The sequence below is a fragment of the Candida tropicalis genome (genome assembly GCF_000006335.3).
Source record: "Candida tropicalis MYA-3404 genomic scaffold supercont3.4, whole genome shotgun sequence".
NCBI classification, from domain to species: Eukaryota; Fungi; Ascomycota; class Pichiomycetes; order Serinales; family Debaryomycetaceae; genus Candida; species Candida tropicalis.
This window is the reverse complement of record NW_003020056.1, coordinates 1,162,301-1,180,626: the sequence shown is the minus strand read 5'-3', so window position 1 is coordinate 1,180,626 and position 18,326 is coordinate 1,162,301. Positions and strand designations below refer to the sequence as shown.

General features: G+C 32.3%; 8 protein-coding genes across 8 annotated transcripts; 2 read left to right on the top strand and 6 right to left on the bottom strand. All coding sequences in view use genetic code 12, as the record gives it.

The window, feature by feature from the left end:
* On the bottom strand, positions 1-2,031 carry CTRG_03534 (sortilin family protein; the record flags this gene model as incomplete). The annotated part of the gene is made up of 1 exon (XM_002549191.1): positions 1-2,031. A coding segment is annotated over one exon (2,031 nt), but the record flags the coding sequence as incomplete, so codon positions are not given.
* On the bottom strand, positions 81-467 carry CTRG_03535 (uncharacterized protein; the record flags this gene model as incomplete). The annotated part of the gene is made up of 1 exon (XM_002549192.1): positions 81-467. The coding sequence occupies one exon, from the start codon at positions 465-467 to the stop codon at positions 81-83; it is 387 nt and encodes a 128-aa protein (XP_002549238.1).
* Positions 2,032-2,778: 747 nt separating the features above from the next.
* On the bottom strand, positions 2,779-3,141 carry CTRG_03533 (uncharacterized protein; the record flags this gene model as incomplete). Its single annotated transcript, XM_002549190.1, has 1 exon — positions 2,779-3,141. The coding sequence occupies one exon, from the start codon at positions 3,139-3,141 to the stop codon at positions 2,779-2,781; it is 363 nt and encodes a 120-aa protein (XP_002549236.1).
* Positions 3,142-3,396: 255 nt separating this feature from the next.
* On the bottom strand, positions 3,397-4,101 carry CTRG_03532 (uncharacterized protein; the record flags this gene model as incomplete). Its single annotated transcript, XM_002549189.1, has 1 exon — positions 3,397-4,101. The coding sequence occupies one exon, from the start codon at positions 4,099-4,101 to the stop codon at positions 3,397-3,399; it is 705 nt and encodes a 234-aa protein (XP_002549235.1).
* Positions 4,102-7,744: 3,643 nt separating this feature from the next.
* Positions 7,745-15,673, top strand: IRA2 (Ras GTPase activating protein; the record flags this gene model as incomplete). The annotated part of the gene is made up of 1 exon (XM_002549188.1): positions 7,745-15,673. One exon carries the CDS (start codon positions 7,745-7,747, stop codon positions 15,671-15,673), a length of 7,929 nt encoding a protein of 2,642 aa, XP_002549234.1.
* A 200-nt stretch (positions 15,674-15,873) lies between these two features.
* CTRG_03530 (putative 3'-5' exonuclease) lies at positions 15,874-16,740 on the bottom strand (the record flags this gene model as incomplete). The annotated part of the gene is made up of 1 exon (XM_002549187.1): positions 15,874-16,740. One exon carries the CDS (start codon positions 16,738-16,740, stop codon positions 15,874-15,876), a length of 867 nt encoding a protein of 288 aa, XP_002549233.1.
* Positions 16,741-17,319: 579 nt separating this feature from the next.
* CTRG_03529 (uncharacterized protein) lies at positions 17,320-18,135 on the top strand (the record flags this gene model as incomplete). Its single annotated transcript, XM_002549186.1, has 1 exon — positions 17,320-18,135. One exon carries the CDS (start codon positions 17,320-17,322, stop codon positions 18,133-18,135), a length of 816 nt encoding a protein of 271 aa, XP_002549232.1.
* Positions 17,875-18,255, bottom strand: CTRG_03528 (uncharacterized protein; the record flags this gene model as incomplete). The annotated part of the gene is made up of 1 exon (XM_002549185.1): positions 17,875-18,255. The coding sequence occupies one exon, from the start codon at positions 18,253-18,255 to the stop codon at positions 17,875-17,877; it is 381 nt and encodes a 126-aa protein (XP_002549231.1).
* Between the last annotated feature and the right edge of the window lie 71 nt (positions 18,256-18,326).

Genomic DNA, 18,326 nt, shown 5'->3' with positions numbered 1-18,326 from the left:
GTTTCTTCGGAAATAAAATCTGAGTTTTTTGTTACCCATATCACATTTATTTCCTTGTACCAATACTTTATCTGTTAATTTCAATTCTTTCTTGGATTGACACATTTTAGAAATTTGCTTAGCATCAGGAACACAAACATGTGCTCCCTTTTCAGATAACTTAAATCCAACATTACATTCAAAATCGACTTCAGTACATTGACAAGGATCATCAATGACTTTAACATCTTCAAAAAGTTTATTAACAAAACATTTAGCATCTTGCTTTCTTCTCTTGAATTTTTCACGATGTCCATAAACACAAATTGGTTCATTATCATCAATTTGTCTAGCGACAAATTCTTCAAAATCCTCATCAGAACATGTTTTACCATCAAATGCATTGGTGAAATCAACTGAGTAAATATATTCAGAAGTGGAGTAATCTTCATCGACACCACTAATGATAAACTTACGAGAAGTACCATCAATTGTTGTCAAAATAGTCAATGGATAAATAGGAACTTCTAATTTCACTTTATCCCATGATTTACCTTGATCCAAGGAGAAGAATAAATTCTTAGCTGGGTCGTATTTTTTCTTTCCATTATATGGAACAGCTAAAATCACATTACCTTGGTCACCAAAGGCAAATACAGCTGGGAAATCTAAAGCTTTATCCCATGTAGCACCAGCGTCACGAGAAACATAAGTCTTCATTTTAGTGAAATCATTGGCCAAATGTTTACCTTTATTACCAACACCTAATAAAATACCCGGTGTTGGACCAGTAACAAATTTACCAGAACCATCCAATTCACTATATTCCCATAAATGTAATGAACATCCATCTTCTAATTTACAGGAATTATCATTAAGTTTAGCCATGGCCCAATCTTTTCCATCATTGAATGAAACTTTGGTGACAATATCTTTAGCAAATGTACCACCAAACAAATTATCCAACAAAGATTTATCTTGATCATAATCCTTTTGAGCATCAACACCAACATTGGCAATCCAAGCACCATCAATATTTTCCACTTTTTCAATGTGTCCACCGGCAATTTGATCAATCAATTTGGTGTAGTGTAAACCTGAAGAGTCAGAGGAGTAAAATGAAGCGGTTTTGAAACCTTTGGAGTTATAATCCATAATTGTTAAAAACAATGATGAAACACTGGATGGTAAAAAGGACATTACCCCATACTTGATATCAATTTCCAAATCAGCACGAGTAAAATCATCACCATTTCTTGAAATAAAGGCACTAATTTTGGAATTATCATTAAATTTGTCAGTTCTCAGAACAGCAACCATAAAATCTTCTTCAACTTTAATATCAATAATTTCACCACTTGCAGAATCCAAGGGATTAATTTCTTGTCGTGATTTAAAGAAATCATCAGATTTATATAAATGAGATTCCACAACATGACCATAAGAATTCAATTGATTAGTTGAGCAATAAATAGTTTCTGCTTTACCAATTTGACTTGATTTAGTTGATCTTGAAAATCTACAAACATGAGCTTCAACAGGTAATTGATTTGGTTTTGAATGGAAACCATCTTTTGTATAAAAATACTTGTGTTTACAACGACGACTTAATCCTCTTCCATCAGGACATTCATAATTTGAAATCATCAAATAATCACTATTTTCAGCATTAAATGAAATTTTAGGAACTGAAGCCATATCATTAGCAAAAATATCAATTTCAAACCCAGTCCATGATTTACCTTGATCTTCAGTATAATATTGTTTTTTAGAATCTGTCATGATAAATGCTCTTTTATTATTATAAGGATCCATTTCAAAGAAAATGGCATGTTCTTTAATTGAATCAATTTCATTAAAAGTTTTACCATCATCTTGGGATATAGACACCTTCCGATCTCTCAAGACTAATAAAGTTGAAGAATCGTCGAAATATTTAATTTCTCTTGAAGGACTTCTAGATTTGACCAAACTAATGTCTGGTTCATAAGAAGCACTTGTTAATGCTACTATGAATGCTAGAAGTATTAGCAAATTGAATTTACTTTTCATATTGAAAGTCAGACAGTTTGTCTTTCAGGTGGATGGTGGGGGTAAAGAAAGTAAATATCTAAGGAAAGATTTATTGAAGAAAAAAAAAAAAAAATAAAATAAATTACTGGCAGCAAAGGGGAAACAAAAAGTCAAAATGAACAAAAAGAAAAAAGAAAAAAAAATAAATTAATGTTGTAACAATTCAAATAGTCTTTCTTTATAACCCTGGTGTTTGATAATAAGATAGCCAATTGATAATCTTGTTGAATTCTTCTTGTAGTGATTTATTGTAAAAAAAGACAGAAATGAATAAATGGAGGGCGAGAGAGTGGTTAAAGAAGACTGGGAAAGTAAAATTTAGTTGAATTGTGAGTGGGAGTGGGAGGAGAGTTCAGCGAGAGTCAAGCGTAATCTTTCACTTTTCTCACCAAATTTAATCTAATTAAATTTAATTTATAGGTAACAAAAACTTCATCTTTAACAACAACAAGGCTCGAGAGAGAGAGAGAATTTAAAAATGTCAAACCAAAGAAAAATAGATTGATTATGTAATACAACTATTGAATGTACGTAATATATGAAAGAATTCATTATCCGTACAAAGTGATACTAAAAACATTGCTTATTACCATCGATACACCAATGATTTGGTCAGAGTTCTGAGAATCCAACTTATCAGTTATCTTTCATTTTGCATATATGTATCACTGAAAATTGATTATTAAACTCTTGTTTTCATTCAAAACAAAAAAAGCCTTGTTTTATCTAAATACTCAAACCAACAAATTCACCGAGGTTGATTACTTTAACATAACAACCAACATCAATAGGATAATACATATTTAAATTAAATGTCCAACTCATTAAACTATTATTAAATTTGAAAAAATCATCCTTATGTATTCTAATCAATATAGTTTTTGAATCAATTTTAGTTAACAAATCAAATGGAGATGATTCACCAATTAATCCATATAATTTATTTAAACTTAATAATATAATCGATTTCCATGTAATCATATCAATATCTATATTATTATCATACTCTAGTAATTTTGTCTCATCTTGGTGTATACTTGGATCAGGGAAACTTTGTTCGAAGAGATAATAGTTAGTATAATTGTTCATTCGTACTAGTTATATCAATGAAAAAAAAAAAAAAAAACAAAGGAAATTAAGTTACATACATTTGTAATTTCATATAATACCAATCATTCTTAGTTAGTTTGATTTTCCTTATACTTATCTCTTCATTACTCATTTGAACAGATGGCAGTATTAATTCCTGTTGCCAACCGGGTTGTCTAATGGTCTCAAAGTACAAGAAGCAAAAGAAAAAAAAAATTTAGAATCATCGATGGTGTAGCCGGTCGTGTCCTTTTATTAAATCTGAATTATTATGTCACTAGATGATGATGTGGAAATGGAACTATCATTTATACTATTTTGATCTTTATTTTCTGTATTTTCTTTAAGTTCAATATTATTATTTACTGGGTTAGTCATTTTAATAAAATCTTCATTCTTTTGTGGACTAATTGGTGAAAAGTATCTGAGACCTGGCTCCATTGGCGGAGGAGGAGGAGGAGGAGGAATAGAAAGAGCGAATGGTGATGGTGGGTGAGGAAACGGTAAAGCATGAGGAAAACTATATACTGGAATACATCCAATTGGTACTTCTCTGCTAGGATTTATTTGAATAACAGGCATTGTAATTGAAATTGGTGAATGCTGTAACGGGCTAATAGGAGAAAGTGGCAATGAGTATAGTTGAGGTTGTATACCTGGTGCATAAGATGAATTGAGATTCAGATTGTGTAATGGCATAGGAGAATGAGTATATGATGGATTATTATATTGATACTCTCTTTGATAATGTTGATATTCTTGTTGATGATGAACTAGAATAAATGCTGAAACTGGATAGAATGCTGGTTGAATTGAATTGCCAATTGGAAAATGATCTCTTTTTGGAAGTTGCAAATAGTGAGGTCTACGTAGTAAATCATCGAGTTTTATGTGATCGTACCGCTTCAGATGTCTTAGGTTTAGTATATCCTCAGGCAGATAGACAATTTTTGAATCCATTAGTAATTATAGCAGATACGATTACTACTGATCAAAGAAAAAGTTGCAAAAAAAAAAAAAAATCACCAAGAAAAAAAAAACAATCCAGAATATATTAACATAACTGCAAAAAAACAAAAACACTCGTGTGTGCTCATAACAATTACATACAGTTATACAGTTGTTGTTATGTCAAAGATATCAACATTACATAAGCTACGAAAAATTTCATCTATCTATTATTTTTTTTTTAGTTTCTTTTTAATTTTTATTTTTTGATACTTTGGCCAATTATAACGATACGCCAAGCACATAAAGGAAACACTAAGACAATAATTAAAAAGTTACGAGCAACTACCGGAGTGTACTAATCCTTTTCCGATTTATTTCCACGAAACCAGTTTTCTTCCCCCCCAATTGGATGAATTATTTTGCCAATACTTCCAAGCATCTATTCTCTATGACATTAAAACGGCAAAACGAAATAGCGGCAAAGTAAAGTAAGAAAATAGAAAAGAAATAATAATAATAATCGTTCTATTACTCCGAGGCTTTAAGCCCTTTTGTGAAAATCGACTGATATATTCTAATGCCTTTAAGTGATATAAAATCGTGGCTCATAAATAATTCAGAGCTTGGAGGAATAAATGAAATTTGGGGGGGGGGGGGAGCGGTTAACAATAGTTGTAACCATAATTATATACAATTCGCTTGTGTGAGTTTCCAAAGATATATAATATGTGTATTTTAGGAGTAGTACGAACCAAAAACCAAAAATAGAGACAGCATAATAATAATATTATATTCTTGGATGGATCTGGTATCACATAATAGAAAATATTATAGTTAATTGTCATTCCTCGTATGTTACTTGGATCATAAAGACTTTTGTACAGATTATTGGTCGTTTTGTTTCTCCTAAAAGGGAAGGATGTGGTAAGTACACAAATTTGTCAAGGAAAATATTCTTTGAATGATCATGTTATGCGATATATTATTGATAAAATGAAAACATAATCAAATAAAAAAGGGGGAAAGAGGAGGAAGATTCATTAGAAACAAAGGGTTAAAAAAACATAAAATAAAATAAACAGCAAATAAGGGATATTCTTGTCTTTCTTTTCATTTATTCAAATAATAATTTATAATAGTTCTAGATTGAAAAATAAAGAGATTTTTGTTCATCATATTGTATATTTATTGTTACATTATATTGCATATAACTCCTTATTTGAAAATATATAATTTACTTTCTTAATCACTTTTCTAGCGTACCCCTCTTCTTTGACTTAAGAATGATGTCAACATACATCATGATATAGAAGAACAATATACTTGAAAAAAGGCAAGGGGAGGATGAGGAGGAGGGGGAGAAGAGAAGAACAGAAAATGAAAGATAATGATGATTACAAATTATAATAATTAACAAAGACGAAAGAGGAGAATTGAAGTGAAGTGAAGTGGAGTGAAGTAAAGTGAAGTAGAATGGAGTGAAGTGAAAGAAAAATGGTGGAGAAATAAAAGTTAGTAAACCTACAGGGAAGAAATTAAACGGGAAACAAATAAAGAAATAAGTACAATAAAAAAATACCAAGAAGAAGGAGTGTAGTAATTAAAGAGAACGCATAATAATAACGGTTTTTCATTCATTAATTTCATCTGTATATTTTTTATTTTATTTTATTTTATTATTTCTTTGTTGTTTTAGATTGCTTTCATAGAATTTGCCCCACCATTGAAGTTTGAATTTTATTTCATTTCTAATATTGAAAATCTACCTTTTGAATCAAAACAATTTCACTGTATTATTAATTGATAATATCTATTGGATTTCATAATTGAGATTCAAAGCAAAATCCGCACGGCTCGGATTATCATCATTTTACTTTATTGTACCACGCACACACACACACACATATGCGCATACACACAAAATGGTATAGCAGGTAAAAAAATTTTATGATGTTATTGTGGTACACTGGCTGACTGTACCACTACGAAAGTCTTGTTCTCTTGAAAATTTCTTTTGTTCGTATTGATATTTAACAGGTTAACGTTATTTACTAAGCGATGTATGTCAGAATAAGAGGAGATATGTATATAAATGTAGTTAAAGATAAAGATAAAGAAAATGAAGCGAGTAATACTACATGTATTAGATATCGTGTTTTTAGTTTTATCCAATGATAATCTCTTCTACACTTTGCAGATTAGGAGCGGAAAAAGAATAGCGCCAATAAAAAAGAAAGTAATACTTACGTACATACATGTCCATAAGATGGAATCTGTAAGTTTTAATTTTTAGTTTCTCAGTTTAATTTAGAATATGCGTATAGAAAATCCACTTTGCACTGACAGTTCCTCCGCGGACATGACTAAAATTGCGGTGGTACTTGTATGTAAAGCTATTTCTTTCCCTATTTTTTTTTTCTTATTAACTTTCGATTGATAATCTCAATTGGATAATCAAATGACAATAACAATCTATCATCTGTTCTATTCTAATGGATAGTAAATGTTTAATGTATTGAAACAATTATCATACATCTCATGCATATCTATCGATCCACTTCTCTCCTCTCCTGCGATGATAAAGTTATTAAAGTGTGACAACGGTTTTTTTATCACATTGTACACGACTCCTTCATCGATGATGATGATAATAGTGAGTACACAAAGATAGGAAAATAATGAGTGAACGAAAATGAAAAAGAAATTTTCATGATCAATTTTATTTTTGTACGCTGTGTTGTCTTTTTGTCTTCTGGTTGTAAAAAAGAAAAAAAGAAATAAGAAGCTGTGTATCATCAAACAACAACAAAAATTTTTTCTTTTTTTCTTTCCCCTTGTGTGTGTGTGTAGGTGTGTTGATTATTCTCTCAGTCTTACAGTAGTCTCACTCAAACTGACCAAAGAAAAACATCCACTGGAAATTTGTCTACGCTTTTTTGTTTGTTTTTACAACACTGTCTTTTCACTCTCACTTGTATTACTGTACAATCCATACAATTTATATACAGTATACATATATTTTTTTTTTGTTAAATTTTATTTTCTTTCACTCTTTCACTCTTTTCTCTCTCTCTTCTTTTTTTTTTTTAATTTATTTACTTGAATTTAATTTTATTTTTACAACCAATTATCATCAATTATCATCCACACACACCACCATCACCATCACCATCGACCAAACCTTTATATCATTTGGGTTCAATTATTAAAAGAAGAAGAAGAAGAATAATAATAACAACAACAACAACAACAAGAATATCATAGAGTAATCATCATTCCCCGATTTTTATTCTATTCTACACATTATACTATTGCCATTGTTATTACTATTTGTTTTTTTTCTCTCTCTCTCTCTCTTTTTTCTTTACAACTTGCATCAACCCACTCTCTTCCTATTTTCCCATTGTCAATATTTTACCATAGACAAACTATCAATATATTGAAATAGGTTACTATTAATTGACTATTATAAGCTTAAGGAACAACATATTTGATCTATCATCATCATCCCTTTCCACATTCCCCCAAAGAAGGAAAAAAAAACAAAGAGCATATTGATAATTTCCAGTCATCAATCCATTCAACAAATCTTATTTATTGTATCATTCTGACAGACATAGACACACACATACAATCAACATTATAGACCAAGATGATGACAGACCCAGAAATAGAATCAGATGGTGAATATTTATATGTTAAAGCCCTAAGTAAGAGAATAGAATCGTTGTTGCCAAATCATACAGGAAGAAGTATAGAAGAAGTTGAACTCGATCAACAATTTCAAATCACTAGAACCCTATTGTTAGAAAGCAACAATCGAAATCCTAAAATGATAACTTATATATTTATTTCATTTGCATCAATATTAAAGTCAATCAATACAGAATCAGCCAATAATAAAATTAAACACAGAGATGAGAAATCAAGAAACTCCACATTATTAGTTTGTAAATTGTTGGCAGATATATTGAAATCTAATTGGGATAGAGAGCAAACTGTGCTTGATGACAAAGATTTATTGAGTAATTATTCGCGTTTTTATTATTATGATAGACCAAATAGAATTAATCCAAACTATGTGGCTGAATTGGTGGACATTTTTGTTAACATGTTATCTTCGGGAGTTGTTCGTAAAGTTTTGGCCTTGGTTCGTAATGAACAAACTATCACTACTATGGCTGTGGCGAAAGAAGAACAGGATATTTCTCGTGAAGACCAACCATTGACTAAAGAAGAGGAAATTGCATCAGCATTGTCAGATATTGATTGGTATTTGGACACCATTATGAGATATATTGCCACTGCTAATCCTGACGAATATTACGATGTGATTATTGACAAGATTTATAAATACTCTGAAAGAGACCAAACCATTCCACTACCTATACTACAGAAATATTGTCCATTGATGAAGTACTTTTTCTTCTCCGATGACAATCACGTCCGTGTTGTCGATGATACAGTAAGAGCTTTGCCTTGTATCAGATCTTCCACTTGGAGACAAGTCTATTTGTATTTTTTTGCCAATAGTATCAAAGACCAATCATTTTCTAGAACCCTAGATTATAATGTTTTGGTTGACATTAATGACACTCACCAAAATCAAGTATTAAAGACTTTATTTGACACTGCAATAAGTATTTATTTTGAAAATACCGACCAATCCTACTGCGGAAGTTTTGTTTTAACGTGGATTTTGGCTTGTTGTTTAGAAGACATCAAGGAAGTAAATACCGACAAACCACTAAATAAACTAAAACTCACGTTCAACAAACGTTTAAAATTTATGATAACAGTGTTAAAGGATTCAAGCAATGCTAGTAATTTAGAAAGTTTTGACGCTTTAATCCATATCTTCCATTTGGGTACTCGTCTACAGGCATATAACTTGTTGTCTCATCCAATTTACATCTTTAGTTTGAAATTTTTGGATGAAACTTATAGAAATCTACTAAAATATGCCGACACTCATAGAGATGATTTGATAACTGACGATGAATTGTCTTTCCAATATGAATTTTTGACTGTGAACTTTTATCTTGCTGCATTATTACTTCGTCCAGAAAAATACTCCAAGATTATTCTTAACAATTATGCTCAGAATCAAGACGAGCTTCGAGCAAATAAAATTCTTGTCAAGATTATTAAGGGATTATCTGAAATTGAGACTGGACGTAAAGTATTTCTTAATCTCATGCAGCAATTGATACCAACTTTAAAAAAGATGATATATGGTGCATTAAAGATTTTGTGTCAATTTGAAGCTAGGTATAACCGAAATGTTTTCACTCCTATTTCGTCACCCAACGATTCACCTCAGAGTGCCGTGTATTCTGACCTCGCCAGTATGGGCCAATTTATCCAAGCTAATGCTGCAACCCAGCTGACAATGAGTTTGATCAAAACAAGTTTAGACCATTATGCCGAAGACTTGTTTGATATCCAATCTCGTGATAGCGGAAACAAGATTGGTGGAATTAAAAATGTGACATCAACCACGAATTCTTCACACTTGTCATCTTCAACTTATAGATTTAGAATTGTCAATGGTGCTGAAGAATTATTATCAGATATTTTCCTGATCTTCACCACGGTTCCAGATCTTTACTTCAATGCCATGCCATTGATGAGTGACGAATACTACGAAACCAAACCTTTGAAAGAATTATTGCCAGCCATTATAAAATTCTGTCATGAAGCAGTAATTCCTTTGAGAGTAGCCCTTAAATCTAGATGGGTGGTACAAGGCAATACCAGATTACTTGATTCTTGTAAATTATTGTGTACCAAAATGGTTACTCCCGGTAACAGATTGGTACAATATAATAGTACTTTGAGTGTATTTGCCAATTTCAATATCTGTAATTGTATTATCTATATCACCTGTGAAGCTTGTTTGTCCATGTCATTGCTCAGTCCAAAGTTTAAATCATGCTTTTTATTCTTAAATGACTTCTTACAGAAGAGAACGTTGTTTGATGAATATATTGCAAAAAATCCAATCATTATGGACCCACTGACACAAGCTTACTACGAGCCTTGTGGCGATATCATTCATTCAGTTGAAAAAGTTTTATTGCTTTCTTTGTGTACCCATGATGTTTCATTCTATAATTATGCTGTTCAGGGTCTTAATTGGTATGTCACAGAATTAAAAACACACAAACATTTTTATCGTCCGGAAGAGGTATCAGATACCATGTTGGATACCTTTGAATTATTTGCCAAAGATGATTCTGTGTTTACAGGATTTGCCAGTTTACATAAACGACACAGAAATATTTTACGTGAAGCCAAAGCAACCAAATCTTTGTATCAAGTTTGGATGATGATTTATTACCGTTGGCTTAAAATACTCGACAAGAAAGAGGCATTGGGTCCTGAAGAGAATCTTGTATTTAGACATTATACTGGTTTCATCGTCTCTACTTCTGGATGTTTTATTTCAGGAGACCCATTTCCGGATAATCAAGAGCTTAAAGAGAAAGCCATTAATCATATTTCAGTACTCTTTGATAAGTGTATTGAATTGTTAACTTCTCAAGATATGGTTATTCAGATGGTTGTCAAAGAAGCTTTGTCGAATGAAACGCATTCAGAATTGTATCGCTTGATTGCGGAAAAATTGATGAACACCGCTGCTGGTTATTTTGACAAGTATAAGGCTGATGATATTGTTTTATTCTTGGATCGTGCATTGATGGTTATGACTGCCATGATAAATGTGAAAAGCGAAGGTGCTCTTTACCTTGCTGCCATGCTTCCAGAAATATGCCAGCTTTTTATCAAATGTATTAGTTCCATTGAGAATCAATTTGAGCGTTTGAAGGTTCAGTTGAGATTTTGTAAACTTGGTATTGCATTAGAAGCTGACCGTACAAACTGTGGTTTGAATGGTGCCTATAAATTAAGAAATATATTTGCAAAATCAAGTATGGAATGGTTAGAACAAGCTGTATTCTTTGACGAGGTCATGCAAGATGAAGTTTCATCATCCTTATCAAGAGAAGTCGATACAAGCTATCTCGCATTGGATTTGGCAGTAGAGAGCTCCAGTTTATTGCGTGGTCAAGTAGAGAATTTATTGTTAGAAGTTCCAGATGGTATCAAAGACGATGAGTTAAAAAAGTACAAAGACTTGTCATTCAGTAATTATTTCTCATTATTTTACAAGATTATTGAAAAATATACCAAGCTGACACCAAATACTAGAGAACGTCATAAACAGCAAGTGATCATCGATAATATTTTGCAAGCCATTACCAATATTTTGCAATATGATTCCCAAATTGGTATGAGATTTATTTTACCTATGGGGTATCATGAAAATAAGAAAATTAGATCCATTTTCCTCAATGTTTTCTCCAAAATGTTACTTTCTCAAAGTATGAATGAGAAAAGAGAAGAGTATCCAGAAAGCTTGATTCAAGAATTGACAGAACAAGATGAAATATTTGGTGCTATTGCTGATTGTGCTTCCTCATATGAACATAATTTATTGGCATCATCTTTGTTTGGAGTTTTTTCCTACACAGGTAAATTGGACAAGTTATTCAAAGTTTTGTTGTCGGTGGAAGTGGCGCATCTGGCAAGATCAACTGATTTATTCAGAAGAAATTCTACTTTAACCAAATTTTTGTCATTTTATGCACACGCTTATGGTGTAGAATACTTGGAGAATGTTGTTCAACCTATAGTCAAAGAACTTGTTGACAATGAAGTCCAATTTGAAGTTGAAAAAGTCGATACACCAGAGACCGCAGATTTGTTTATGAATTATCTCAATAGAATCGTTGATCTGATTGTCAATTCCATTAATGAATTACCAACTCCATTTAAATGGTTATGTGGAGAAGTCTATTCCACTGTGATTAAGAAATTCCCTGATGCCGCATGTTCTGCTGTTAGTTCATTTATTTTCTTGAGATTTTTGTGTCCGGCTATTATTAGTCCAGAGCAGCAATTCAAGATCCAAATCAACAATCCTAAGGTTAAAAGATCATTGATGCAATTGGTTAAAGTATTACAAAACATGGCCAATGGTACATTGAATTCAATTAAATGGGCAGCATTAGCTAATGAAAGTGATAAACTTAATGAAGACAATCGCAAGATTTCTGATTTCTTGAAGGATGTATCTATTAATGACAACAATACTTATGAATTCCACAAGGATGAAGTCCGAGAAAAACCATTAAATGAGTTGAGATACTTGCATAAATTTATTTATACATATTTCACCAAAATTAGACTGCTTTATCTTTTCAAGGATGGTGCTGGCAAGGGAACCCAATTACATGAGAAGGCAGTTAAATTTAAAACATTTGACATTATTGTTATGAAATTAGGTCAACCAAAGCCAAGTGTTAGATTACAACTACATACCAGTATGAAAATTCCCGATGCTAATAATTTGGACGACGATGAAATCAAATTTAATGATTTTATGACAAAAATGTCTTTGAAGTATGCTGACACTCCACCAGACGCAGTTGATGTTATTCATAGTTCCATTTTCAAAGATGGTACCCCGGCTGTTGTTGTCAACTTGAAGAAGATGAATAGCAGACCAGATGATGCTGCTTATTTGGCATATAAATTATTGGAAACTGCATCTCAAGTTTGGGATAATAAATTCTATTTGGTTTATGATTTCACAGAATATTATCATTATACAAAACCAGTGACCGATGAATATGCTAGATTGTTGGGTGATTTCAGTACCAAGCAATTGTTTAGTAACTGTCTGAGAGTGTACTACTTCAATATTCCTAGAACACAACACCCTGGTGTTCTTGATGCTGTGAAAGCAGTTAGAGAAAAAGGATCCACCTATTCTATAAAACTTTACACTTACTCATTGGCTGATCCTGATTATATTATCAGAAACTTGTGTCTTGATCAAGAAACAGTTGCTATCAACAGGGAAAACAAAGTCAGTTATGAAAATGTAACGTTATATGATCCAACCTCCGATAGATTCTTACCTGTCAAGCTTAAAATTGGTAGACGATTTGTGACCCTTTGTTTCATAACAAAGGTTCCGTTCCATGACAAAAACTGTGTAACTGATGGATTTGTCCCCGTTGAAGTCTATCGTATTACTGAATTTATCAAGTGTGAAGTTTCAAATTTCACTGGTCACAACGACGAGTTTACTATGTTTTTGAATCATGGTGTCCAAGTAACTTTAAGATCACAAAACAGACTTGAAATTTTGAGATTTTTGTATTTCACCATCTCCAGATTACCAAAGGAACCATTTTATATTGCTCCTGATGCAAATTATCAAAATGAGCGTCATTCCATGCATTGGTTTGGAAGATTGTACAATATTGTTTTCCAAGGTTTATTGAACAATGATGAAGATGTCAAGTCGAAAGCGGCCACTTTGTTTGGGTCTTTATCTACGTATTTTGAAATTGATTTTGGTATAAGAGAGAGTCATGCCGTTAAAGTTCCATTTCCTGCTGATGCTACCAATTTTGTGGTTTCAGTTTCAGAGTATTTGGCCAGCAATTTCCCGCAAATGACATATCGATTCTTTAAAGCATTTTTTGATAATTTTGAACGTATGGATAAGGAAACTAGGTTCACTTCAATTTTGTATTTATCACCATGGATACAAAATATCTATGAATATGTTTATCTGAGTCCTGAAAATGGTGCTGACAAAGCAGCCGATTTATTTAGGTTGTTTTGTCGTTTGACTAATATCTACAAAGATAAGATTCCATTCCTTAATGATTATCTTTGGTCCAAATTATTCCAGGAAGCCAGATTAGTCCTGACTTTAGTAGAAGAGGTTGTTGCTTTTGCCATTGATAGTAAGAATGACAGTCCTGATTGGTCGTTTATTATTGCTGTTATCCGTCCTTCAATTGAAGTTTGCGGTGAAGTCACTGCAAGATTAACCAAAAGAATAGGTGCAGCATTGACAACCGATTCAACTGTTGCTTTGGAGTCGAAATTATTTGAAATTTCTGTGTTGATCAAAATCAGTTCTTCATTGTTTTTCAATTCTTATAATTTGTCCAAAACTTACTTGGCAGAATTGATTTTCTTTGTCACATTGTTTATTGATGATTACCATTTAGATGTTGGTGAGGATTTGCAAAAGTTGTTAATGACAGCTATTCAATCTTTGTTGCATAAACCAGGCATTACTGAATTACAGCAAAGAAAAATCGATGAAGCTATAGCTTACTTTTCAACTCCAAGAGCTAAAATGATTTTTGGCACAAGTAGAGATACAACCTATGTCAATGACATTGGTCAAACATTTAATCGTATTTCAAATTTCGAAAGGTTTACTGATTATTTGAATGAATTTATTGATATATTTGGATCGACTGAAGATAGAACTGCTTGGAGAGCTAGATGGTCATCAAAGGCAATTGACGTGGCATTCAACAATTTTTCATTGTTCCAGGATCGTGCAGTGTTGGTGGTTGGTATACTTGCCAAACAAGGTATTAGTGATTCTACAGCTTGCAGAACCATTAAATTGATTTCAAATGGTGAATTACATAGTATCAAGTTGGCAATTTGTGTTGCTGTTGCTGTGGCTAGAATTTTAGATGGCTTACCAGACACTTCAGTTTTACCACCTATATTGATCTGGCCACAACTTTGTTTTGCCTTGTTGAATCATTCAGTTTTATATCAAGCAAGTTTGTTGAATCTTATTGCTTCGGTTACAAAAGTTATGAGAAGCGTACCAAATTATCTTGATCGTATATTTGAAGAACGTCAATTGTTGGAGCCAGGTTTAAGTGATCTTGAAACAAGAAATCATTATTCCATCACGAAAAAGAATTTTGGAATGCATATGTTTTTCATCCTTACCCAAGGTTTAAGAGTTTCACAGTACAGACATCTTTCAATTTCGTGCATCAAGACCTATTTCAAAGCAAGATATCAAAACGCTTTAGGAAATGGGAGCAAAGATCTTGAAACCAATGCTTATGCTTATCTTATGTTGCTTTATTTATGTTGTGATGTCAAGGAAGTGAAGGAATTTTTTGATGAGATTGGTCTTGCCTGTGAATTTGTTGATCTTGGAGATGGTCAAAAGATTCCAAATGTTTTGATCGACTATTTGATTGGAAGTAGTGAAGCCACGCAAATTGCTATGATCCACGCTGGTTATTTTTTCAGTGATGTTCAAGGCGTTGATATTAGTTTTAAAACAAGATTTATTAGAATTTATCTTTATTTGCTTCATCACAAACGAGATTTGGCATTGTTGGTCTATCATCTTATTGAACCAGTTATGATCCAAGACCTTGTAAACACCGTGTCAGTTGTTGTTGTTCGTAACATCTCCGATGTAATTGAGTTGGTGGGAAGATATTCTGATTATGATCCAGAGTTTTATATTAAAAAGATTGATGACATTATTGATACAAATCAAATTGATGTGGTGAGGAAGTTGAGAGATTTGAAACCCCTTCATGAATCAGTTGATGAGAATTTTAGATTTAAACCTGAATTTGATCATGATATTAAAAGTATTCAATCAATGCTTTATAGAGCTTCGTCAAATTATATCGTTGGGGCAACATTGGAAGATTAATTGGTCACAAAAACTTGTTCTTAGGGCTACGCTATTTTACTAGTCATTTACGTTCATTTTAATGGGATTCACCATGAAGGAAACTATATTTTTAAACCAATGCTTATTGTTATTACAGTACGGGAGATTCTATATAAGATGTATAAATTTTTTTTTTCTTATTATTTTTAATGTCGCAATGAAAGTATTATTATTATCTATTATTTCTTATTTGCACTTTCTATTTCTTTTCTAAATAATCTAAATAACAACATGGTTGCTCTAGCATCTTCAACTGAAGAATGTTTACCAATTTGAATATCAATTTCTAAAAATTCTTTTGCCAATTTTTTCAAACTAGGAGCTTTACCACCAGCAATTTCTCTAAATTTTTTAAATTTTGAAGTATCTCTAATCATACTTTTTGGATGACTTAAATATAACATATCTAAATCATTTTTAATAGCATGCCCAACTAATATTTTACCTTTTAATAAGTTCCCTGTAATCTCTTGAGCTTTTTTAAAATCAATAGCATCTTTTAAATGAAATGATTCAATTCCACTTACCCAAGTTCTAAAATCAGTTACTTTACCTTGTGGTTTAACAAATGAATCAAATAATACAACTCCAAAATAATTTACAATTGAAATTCTAGCAACTGCAGATTCCGATCCTTCTGGTCCTAATCCAACAAATTCACAATCTAATGAAATATATCTACCAGGATCTGATTTTCTTAAATCATAAGATTTTGAATTTGTTGATATTGGTAATGCTTTTGATATTGTCGGTATGGATTTTACATCAATTGGTTCTGATTGAGTCCATAATGCATATTCTAAAGGAGTTGCTAATTCTTGTTTTTGTTCAACAGGAGGATGAGGATTTGTAGTCGTAGTTGGTCTATTAGCTAATGCAATATAACCAATTCTATGTACTACTGGCTCAGTTGGTTTCGTTGATGATTGTTTCTTTGATTTTGATTTTGGTTTTGATTTTGATTTTGGCTTTTGAATTGATCCTTTTTTAGTATCTTTTTGTAATTTAGTACTTAGTTTCTTCCAATTTGATGATAATTTAGCCATGATTTATTGTTTCTGTAGATACGTATATATGATATTGATAAGAAATCAATCTCCCACTTTGCATTTTTTTCCTTCATTAATTTTTTTCTTTGTCTGGTTTTGGTAAAGAGCCCATCGCGATGGCTGCAAGATTTTTTTTTCTTTTCTTTTTTATCACTGCGTTATCACAAACACAGACCAAAAAGATAATTCAAAATGTGCCTATTAACTAATGGCAATATTATTATTACCTCCAGTTTATCGTCTTATTAATCCAATATTCATATCTTATTCAAATAAAGGATTTCAAAGTGAATATCGTATGTTCAAAATATCATGGTTGCCACACGAACTAATAAATGGTAACAATTATCATTCTCAAAATTTGTACCTCAACTCTCATTAGGCTACTTCTAAAACAGGTTGATCTATTATCATGTTGAATGAATGATGACAGCTGCTTGGTTATAATTTAAAATGTTGTCAAAAATCAAGTATAATTACATCACGTGACGAATTTGTGAAATGCGCGTTTATACGGAAATTTGTGGGGAGAGGAAAAATACAACGGATGTTTTTGTTTACAAAAATTTAATTTGAATGTTTACTGTACAATCGGTTATCGGTATCATTAATCATACATTCATTACACCACCAGAGAGAGAAATGACAGGTTCAGAAAATCCTTCATTTGTTCCAGGGAGTCTTCCCTTTGACGAGAACTTATTCACCGATCATGTCCACTCGCCAGTATCAATGAATAGTATTCTAAATCCCGATTTATCAAGTTCATTTCCAAGTATTCCAGAAAGCTCAACTATCGATACAGAGGGGCCAGAAAGCAGTAACTCGCATAGGACAATTGCCGCATCGAAAGTTAAGAAACCCGAAAAGAAACGTGGAGACAGAAGGGAGTTCACGGTAGAGAAGAGAATCCACATGTATGGATTTCACGACGGCGTATCCTTTTACCAGAAAGAAATGGATGCATTTTATAAAGCACAATTGAAAAAGATTGAAAGTGAACCATCGTTCAATAATATTCGAACCAAGTTGAAGAGCCTAGTTAAACCACCGAAGATCACCATTCAGAAACAGGCGGAAGCTCTTGGATGTAAAAGCAGTACGTATCTGTCTGCTATTGATAGAAGGAATTCAAAGCCAGATGGGAACAGTTTGGACAAACCAGCACACAAAAACAGGAAAATCCCCACTCATATGGGACCAACAATTGTGCAATTTGTGAAATCGAATCCTCAGATGACCCGCCTTGAAGTTATTCAACATTTTGGTCTCCTGGTGAGCCTCGAAGGTCTCCGCGTATTTTTGAAGAAGCATGGATATGAACCTCAGCGTGGAACAAAAACAAAAGCAAAAGCAAAAACAGAAACAGAAACAAAACAGAATCTGAAATGATAAATGAGAGCTGACTATCAGTTGGTGATGGCGATTATCACGCTCAAAGAAGTTGTGGATTGCCGCAAGGCTGGAGGTGAACATCAAGGTGGTACTGCGAGACGCTTGTTGCGTATTCATTGCTGGTTATTCCTATCAAATTGGTGAAACAATGTTTCACTGTGAGAGACGTGTTATATTTAATAAATAAG